The sequence below is a fragment of the Chrysochloris asiatica genome, unplaced genomic scaffold, assembly GCF_000296735.1.
Source record: "Chrysochloris asiatica unplaced genomic scaffold, ChrAsi1.0 scaffold00075, whole genome shotgun sequence".
Lineage (NCBI taxonomy): Eukaryota > Metazoa > Chordata > Mammalia > Afrosoricida > Chrysochloridae > Chrysochloris > Chrysochloris asiatica.
Genome location: NW_006408593.1, coordinates 8550565 through 8559802, shown reverse-complemented (window position 1 = coordinate 8559802; position 9238 = coordinate 8550565). Strand labels below are relative to the sequence as shown.

Below are 9238 nucleotides of genomic sequence, written 5' to 3'. Positions count from 1 at the left end.
ACTAAGTGCCTTCTAGTTGGTTTCTCATAGGAGTGATCTTGTATAGAGCTTGCTGTTGTTGTTAAGTGCAGTCAAGTCGGTTCCAAGCCATAGACACCCTGTAAAAGGGTTTCTAAGAAGCTGCTGGTGGGCTCAAACTGCCGACCATGTGGTTCACAGTCCAGTGCTAATCCTACAACGCTACACCAGAAGTTCTGTAAAGGGCGTTGCTGTTGTTGTTAAGTGCCGAGTCAGTTCCAACCCATAGTGACCCTGTATAGAGTTTCCGAGTTGCCGCTGGGAAGCTTGAACCACCAACTTTGCAGTTCAAATGGCTTTGCAATCTGTTGTATGAACCCACAGCGTCACACAGAGCTGTGAATCTTTTGCAGAAGCAAAAACCTTCATCTTTCTCCCTCAGAGTGGCTGGTGGGCTCAGACCTCCGGCCTTGTGGTTTGCAGTCCAGTCTTTTCTTACAGAGCCACCACACTCCATCTACTCTTCTTAGGGTCAAAATGAAGTAGCCCTACTTGTTGGCCCCTTCTCAGCTCTTCAGTTCCATCTCCAGTTTCATTGAGGGGCCTGCTCGCTCCTGCCCCAGGAACTTACAGTGGCTGCTCCCTCTGTTAAGCATGCTCTTCTTTTGGCCCTTTCTGCTTTCTTTACCTGGCCAGCTCACACTTACCCTTCACCTCTCAACTCAGGCATCACTTCCCTACTGATGTCCTCTCTGACCCTCCCTCATAGAACCAAGGACCCCTGCTCCCCATCACTTACAGTAATTTATTCAGTTGAGTCCTGGTGTGGGGCTGTAGGATAAGCACTGGACTGCTAACTGAAAGGTCGGCAGTTCAAACCCACTAGCCACTCCTCAAAAACTCTAAACAGGGCTTCTATGAGACAGAATCAGCACTTAACAACAACAGTGTCATGTGACTATAAAGGAGCCCTGGTGCACATACAGTGGCTAAGCCCTCAGCTGGATGATCCTAACCCACCAGCTGTTCTTTTGCAGCAGCTCTCCACTTTCATGAAGCCTACAACCTCAAAACCCTGTGGGGCAGCTCAGCTCTGTCCTATGCCGTCGTACGTCAGAATCTACTGGAAAGCAACAGGTTTGGTTTGGGTTTGTTGGATGGCGAGATGCATAGTCGATACTCAGTATTTTTGGTAGCAGGACAGACAGTGAAGACGTTGCTTACCCTGCACCCCAGTCTTATTCCAATCTATCCCAGAAGACATACACATGTATTGCTAGGGTATTTTTGTTTTCACTAAGGATGAGGGAAACAAAGTAAAGGATCCACTATTAAACAAACAAAAAGATATCCTAGCAATTGTTGTTGTTGTTAAATGCCTTCGAATCAGTTCCAACCTATAGCTACCCTATATAGGGTTTCCGAGGAGCAGCCAGTGAGCTTGAACCACCGACCTTGCAGTTCAAATGGCTTTGCAGTCTGGTGCATTAACCCAGTGTCACACCATTTACTAACATTAGACTTGATCTATTCAACTCCACTTACCCAAGTATTGTAAATATATAAATCTCATTATCTAAAACGTTCAATAATTTCTCTGAAACTGGGAGAAACGATCCCTAATTCAATCAAGAGTCCCACAAAAAGAGTTTTGAAACTCCCCATTCTCAGTTGCAGCAGTAATTTCAGTTTCTGAAGACACACCCATCCAGAGAGTCACTGTTTCTTACGAAGTCTCATCCTGGCAATAAGAGATTTGAGTAGGATGCAACTAGTTAATAACAACAATAATAATGAACTACTAAGCACTTGTGGTACTAGGAACAGTACTATACAAAAGGGGCTTCAAAAGTTTCATGGAAAAATTAAATTAAAAGACAATGGAATTTTTAAAGTCCCCTCAGCACACTGGACTACTAACCACAAGGTCAGTGGTTCAAACCCACTAGATGCTTATCAGAAACCCTGTACAGGGTCGCTGTGAGTCAGAACTGGCTCAACAGCACTTTAACAACAACAAAATAGACTCTCTACATACAGGAAGTATTCTCATTTACTCCTCACAACAATCTTATGGTGGATACCAGTATTATTCCCATTCTGCAGATCGAGAAAAGTGAAATTAGGAGTTTACTATATTGTCAATGCTACATTGCTATCAACTAGAGGAACCAGGAGCCCTGGTAACATAGTGAATTATGAGCTGGGCTGCCAACCACAGGGTCAGCAGTTCAAATCTACCAATCACTCCGAGGAACAAAGACGAGGTTTCCTGCTCCCTATAAAGGTTTATAGCCTTGGAAACCCTATACAGGGTCATTATGAGTCGGAATCAAGTCCCACCACCAAGCAGAGGAGCCAGAAATCAAATCTAGGTTCACACTCTAAGACTCAGGACTCAGGTTTGACTGCTAAAGACTCAGGTTTCTGTTGCACAGAAAGGGAGAGAACGGAATAGAAAGGAGGATGGGGTCAGGGTTGGGATGGAGGGGTGTGGGGAGAGATGGATGTTGAGGGCAAGAGAAGATAATCTGGAATAATACAGAAACTAATTCTGGCAGTTTCCTCTTTGTTTTTTCCTCTGAGATCAAGACCAGCTTTTTTTAAGTGGGCTTCTCTAGCTGCATCTGCTTCTGTCTGATACAACCTTGGGCCTGAGATTGCAAGGTTGCCCTGCTAATTCCAATCTGAGGTTCTCTTCCATGTAGGCACATACCCTATCTTCAGGCAACCAGAGTGTAAGTGAATAAATCTCTTCAAGAACTTTCATGAAATGTTTACTGGCTTCTGTGTCCTCACCCACATGCCCCACTTACTTTGAAACGCGGCTCTTGCAAAGGCTACTGGGAGATAATGTGCTAGCATTATCTCACTAGAAGAACAGGTCTCCACACCCTAAGACTGGAGTTTCCTGAATGTTGACAAGGAGCACATTACATTTACCAAGCTGGAACTACAGAATGGTAAAGGTATAAACACAAAACCACATTCCAAGTCAGGTCCAGCCATTCTGGTGACAGTCACTTTAGTGACTTCCCACTATATTTTGTTAAAAAGCAACAAGATTTGTGGATGCACAACTGAATTAGGCTTGGTGTGACGCTACAAGATAATGCACTGGGCTTCAAGGTCGCTTTGAACTGCAAGGTTGACGGTCCAAACTCCTCAGCCGCTCCTAGGAAATCCTAGACAAGGTCTCTATGAGTCAGAACTGGACAGCACTTAACAACATGTCCACAAGGCTTCCAGAAATACCACCCCCAAGTATCCATCCAGTCAAAAAATAAATCACCAACACACTGAGAATGAGGATGTTGAAGAATGGACAATTCGACTTCAAATCTTGATTCTGCCACTGACTAGCTATGAAATCAAGACAAGTGATACAATCTCCCTAAAACTCGATTTCCTTACATATACACTGAAGATAGAAGCACAGCTCAAAGAGAGATTAACAATAACCTATATCAAGCGCCTAACACACTGCATGCATTCAAGAGACGGTAGCTATTAATTTTTCTTCTGGGCTTTCCAATTCAAATAATTAACATTTCATCTATAATCTTTCAAATCATGTGAGACCTCAGAGTTGAAATAGCTACGGCCAGCAGACCACCACTTGTCTGCCAGTTTACCATACTGTAGTGACTTGTGTGTTGCAGTGATGCTAGAAGCTATCTCATCAGTATTTTAAATACCAGCAGATTCACCCATGGTGGACAGGTTTCAACTGAGCTTCCAGACTACGAAGAAGAGATGGACCACTTTAAAGTGCCACTTTGAGGACTAAGGTGCCCCTGACCCAAGTCATGGTATTTTCAATGGCTTCATGTTGTTGTTGTTGTAAGGTGCCATCGAGTTGGAACTGACTCATAGCGACCCCATGCACAGCAGAATGAAACAATGTCCGATCCTGGGCCAACCTCACTACCGCTGCCACACTTGACGCCATCAATGATGCCACCTGGCTGATCCATCTTGTTGGGGGTCTTCCTCTCTTTCTCTGACCCTCCATCTTACCTAGCATGACATCCTTCTCTAGCGACTGTTCCCTCCTGACAATTATGTCCAAAGTATGAGAGATGAAGTTTAGCCATATGTGCATGAAATTTGGACAGTGAATATGGAAGACCTTAGAAGAATTGATGCATTTGAATTACGATGCTGGTGAAGAATGTTGAAAGTACCATGGACTGCCATCTGTCTTGGAAGAAGTGCAGCCAAAATGCTCCTTAAAAGCAAGGATGGCAAGACTTTGTCTCTTATACTTTGTACCTGTTGTCAAAAAGGACAAGCTACTGGAGAAGAACATCATGCCTAGCAAAGGGGAAGGTCAGCGAAAAAGAGGAAGACCCTCAACAAGATGGGCTCAAATGTAACAACTGTGAGGATGGAGTAGTACCAGGCAGTGATTTGTTCTGTTGTTGCTATGAATTGGAACCGACTCCATGACACCTGACAACCACATTACAGCTGTCAGCTGACCTTGGTCAACCACTGAGGTAATTAAACCAAGATGGCACTTAACAACAACAACTTTACAACAACAACAACAACAGAAGAAACACCACCACTCCTCTTCCTTTTCAGGTCCTCACTGCCTACCGATTAGGGGAACCTTGCAATACTACAAAGCCTAAAAGAGTCTCATCAGTACCCAGACCTGCAAAATCTCAGGGATTTGCAAATGTAGATGTGCAGAGAGTAAATGCAGACTCTAAACTCACTCTATACAATGGAATATTATTTAGCAATAAAAAGAAACGAAGTGCTAACATACGATACAACTTGGATAAACCTTGACAATACTATGCTAAGGGAAAGAAGCTAGTGGCAAAAGACCAGATTGTCTGATTCCATTTAGATGAAATATCCAGCACAGGTATAGCTATGGAGTCTAGAAAGAGTTATTGGTTTCCTAGGGTTGGCACTGGGAGAGGGACAGTAACTGCTAATGGGTAGCAGGTTTCTCTCAAAGAGGATGGAAATGTTCTAAAATGAGTTTGTAATGATGGCTACATTACCCCAGGAATATAATAAAATTCTTGAATTGTACACTTTAAATAGGTGCATTATACGGTATGTGAATTAAACCTCCACAAAGCTGTTAATAAAAATGTAACTTACTCATCAATTGGTGGGTCCTTAATTTTTTGCTGCCTGGACCAATATCCTCTCCCATTAAAACGAAAAATAAGTGCTCAGAATGCTGTTTTGTGTTCAAAGTTATAAAATATCTTGACTCTGGAAGGATGCTTAGCTGGCCTTTGTATCTATCATCTCCACTTGATTCCAGCAGAAGCTTCTTACTATAAACGCCAGTTATTAAAAACTCAAGACAATGCAAATTTTATCTACGCTCAAACAAAATTCTGCAGCTTACTTTCACACAGCAACCGTTCTTTCCTTTACTTAGAATACAATGACCATCTTTGTTAGCCACCTTACCTAGCTTATTGGCTTCACTGACCTTCAACTAGACGAAGCTCCACAAGTACACGAGAACCATGCCAGGCAATGAAACTGTCTTCGCTGCTATTGGCTAAATCCACCTGCGACCCAGGGATAAGTAGTAACAGGATTCACTGCCATGGGAACGTTAAAGGAATAAACTAGAGAAGAGATGACCTCGCTCTTGATAAGGTGCTAAACGAAGTTAGTATGGGCCAAGGAAAAGGGTCTAGAATATTTTTACCAATTGAAACTTTATTTCAAGTTTCTGGCAAAGTTCTGTTTTTAAGTTTACATGGGCTATGCCTGTTAATAAGGGGCGGGGGTGAGGGGATGGGGGAATGAGGCACTGTAGTCCTCTACCTCTGAAATCCTAAAACCCGAACAGAAGACATCCCAGAACTATATTCACATGTAAAGACTTAAGAGTAACCGGAATGAAAAAAAAAAAAAAACACTACCAATTCAACACATATTGTTGTTGTTAAGTGCCATCGAGTCGTTTCCGACCCATAGTGACCCTGTACAGGGTTTCCAAGGCTGTAAATCTTTACAGGAGGAGAACGCCTCATCTTTCTCCCGCGGAACAGCCGGTAGTTTCAAACTGCTGGCCTTAAGGGTCGCAGCCCGACTCGTAACCACTACGCTACCAGAGAGAGGAAGACACTAAACGAAATCTTGGTGGTGATTGTGTGCCTTGTGACTCATAGCGTGTTCGAGGCTGTTAAGTCTTTACCAGAGCAGAAAGCCTCACCATTCTCCCAGGGAGTGGCTGGTGGACTGAAGTATTGGTCTTACAGTTCACAGCCCATTTGTAATCTGCTATCCTTCCAGGGCTCCATGCTTCCCTCCTACGGCTTCTTTCCTCTTCCTAGCAGCATTTACTCAGTCAGGGTTGCACACCAACACACACAGAACATGCTTAAGATTAAGACAGCAATTTTGAAGAGGGGGATCTTATTAGTTAGTAGTGTCCTGGTGTTGTTGTTAACAACAATATGGAAAACAATTAATTCTCATTTCATAACCTTGGTTCAACAAGTGATCTTCCTATTTTTAACCATACCAGCCCTAATTATTCAAGTGTCATCTCTGCTAGTTTGTCAATTTATTTAGTTCATTCCTCCAACTGACAGAGAACCGGTTTAATATGAGCTTCTCTTTCATCTTCTTTGTTTTTCAAAGATTCTCTGAATCCAGAGGCAAAGGATTTTCTTTTAAGACCCAGGTCACAAAATGTGAGAAATACAAACCACTAACAATCTGATCACTTCTTCTGCTCGGCACTTAAAAAAAGATTTCTCTTTTTTTAAAAAAAGACAGTCCTGTATTAATTAAACTTGGTAATTATTATGACATGATGACTTTTTCTCTTATCCAAGTGTTGAAAATCCATTCCTAATTCTTATATAACATGTCCTTGATTTATCAAATGTCCTTCCTCTGAGGCCAAATCTTTGCAATACAAATCCTACTTAAGAAATGGTAATGTCTTATCACTTGGCTTTTTTGGTGAATTAATATATACAGACTAAGACTTATTTGACTTAACAAGTACATTCAAGTTATTTCTTAAAGTTATTAACATTAGCGTCTTTGCTTGCAAACTGCGAAATTCCACTTAGCTAAGATTGCCTCAAACATTACTGTTTTGTGTCACTATTACAAAAGTCCACTAACAAGTTTCCAACTAAGAGTTGGCAATCAAAAATTTGAGCAAGTCAACTGTGAAATTAGATCACAATCAAGTGGAACACATCACTTTCTTTTTCGAAGAGTATCAAAAGATAGCAAATGATTGTGAACAGGTGATAATGCTAATAATGAATTGCCTCGTATCACGCACAGAATGCTGACACACAAATCCATTTCGACTTGACATGCTTTCTCTTAATATATGTTAGTGTCGGAAAGAATGAACACAGTAAAGAACACAGAATAACGTTAAATCTTGTATTTTACTTAAAGCCTGCTCTGAACACAACCCTCAACCATCCCAAAGTTCAGTAAAAAGAATGATCACAGCAAATAATAAGCAATCACTTGGTTAAAAAACTACAACAAAGAAGTCAAAACAAAACAAAACAAAACAAAAAAGCCAGCGCAAAAGTTTCCTGAAGAAAACAATTTGTACAATTTGTAGAATTTTTCAAGTTCTACAAATTGACCTGTCTTCCATCTTTGAAACCCTCCGACTGAATAGAACAAGATCAATTTGTTAATGCTTTTTTCAACAAATGAACCTTCTGCCAGATCTATTTCTAACTTTAATGTAAAAGGGTTGCCCGTTTTTGCAGAAGCAGATATTCTTGCTTGCTTCTAGAATAGTTTAACGAGGATGTTTTAAAGGGAGCTTTGTACATTTCATGAAATTGGCCGAATCCAAGGAAGTGGAGAGTTATGGTTCCAAAGAGCGGACTTATGAAATGTCGTCCCTACACCTCTTTCCCTATTCTCATCCCCCACCACACGAAAGAATGTTTTTCATTCTCATCACCCCACCAGTATTCCAAGTAAGCGAAAACTTTGTTTTATAAAACGTTTACAAGGAGCGAATCAAGCTGGGTAGAGGATGAATGAGAAATCAGATCACTGACAGACTCGGGACCACCTACCCGATTTGACTTAAAGGACTCAAGTCCCAGTGAGTAAAGGCCCGAAGTCCCACACGCATAGTGGCACTTTTGGTGCCAGCACAATTTCGCCTCGCTTCGTTATTGTAAAACACTCACTCCACACATCCAAACCAGCCAAACGAAGGCTAAACACGAGCCTCAGGAAGGAGAGGGGCGCTGAGCGGGGCAGGGCGAGCGCAGGGCCCGGGGATGGTCAGTGGGAGCCAGGCCGGGCCCCGAACCGCGAGAGCGGCAGCCGGAGAGACAACGCGGTACTGGATCCGACTCACCTGCCCATTCACCGAGCCCGGGTCCGACCCCGGTCTCGTGACTCACACCCCAGACCCGAAAGGCCGTGAAGACAGAATAGGTGATGCGTAGGGCCAGATAGGCCACGGTGCCAGCGCCCACCCAGTACAGGAAGCCGGCAGCCGGGGCAGTGTTCTCCATGGTTCTCGACTAGGCCTCACTACCTCCGTGAATGAAAAAAAAACGAATGAATGAATCCAGGAGGGGCGCCGGCCGTGACGACGAGGACGACACTAATAGGCGCTGCTCCTACACCGCTGTGGCACTAATCCCGCCCACAGCGCCATTTCCGTGCTGCCATTGGTGGTCTACCCTACCCTCTGTGGGTAACCTGTCAGCCATTGGCTGACTCCTGAACAGAACCCAGTGCCCACTCCTATCATTTCCCCTGCCCTGCCTACCGCCCCTCCACGCGTTGCAGACCGTTCTAAAGTGGCAGATCGTTCACCTGCCAATCAAGCTTCAGCCCCGCCCAATCACGTCCCTACGCCCGCCAGGATTCGGTCAGTGGGCGGTGCGTCTCACACCACCAAACCTCCCACATCTCTCATTGGCTGTACCGATCCTCGCGACTGCAGAAATCTGCGCTCCGATTGGTCCCTAGAACTGAGCCGGCTTTAAAGAGAGAGTGGGATTGGAGAAGCCCCTGTGAATGGGACGATTGTAGTAAAGTGAGCGCGGAGCCTTTCCACGGTTTTATTTTCACCACTTGATTGAGCACTTGCCTGTGGTTGTTCAGTGTGCTGTTATTGTTCCCATAAGGTTATCTAGACATATGGCTGCAGTCTCCTATTTTTATTCCTGCCCTATAGCCCGCAATCGTTCAGATACACTCCCTTATTGCGGACCTTCTAATCCCAGGCCTCCTTTTGGCTCTGAGCATTAAACAACGCAGCGTTCCTGAT

The 9238-nt window shown here is 43.6% G+C and overlaps 1 protein-coding gene across 1 annotated transcript in view; it reads right to left on the bottom strand.

Annotated features, from left to right (window-relative positions):
- Window positions 1-8474, bottom strand: part of HSD17B12 (hydroxysteroid (17-beta) dehydrogenase 12) — a 220042-nt gene extending 211568 nt beyond the window's left edge. Inside the window, exon 1 of the mRNA XM_006865031.1 lies at window positions 8315-8474. Coding sequence (XP_006865093.1) covers window positions 8315-8474 — 160 coding nt within the window. The remainder of the gene's footprint in view (window positions 1-8314) is intronic.
- Window positions 8475-9238: the final 764 nt, after the last annotated feature.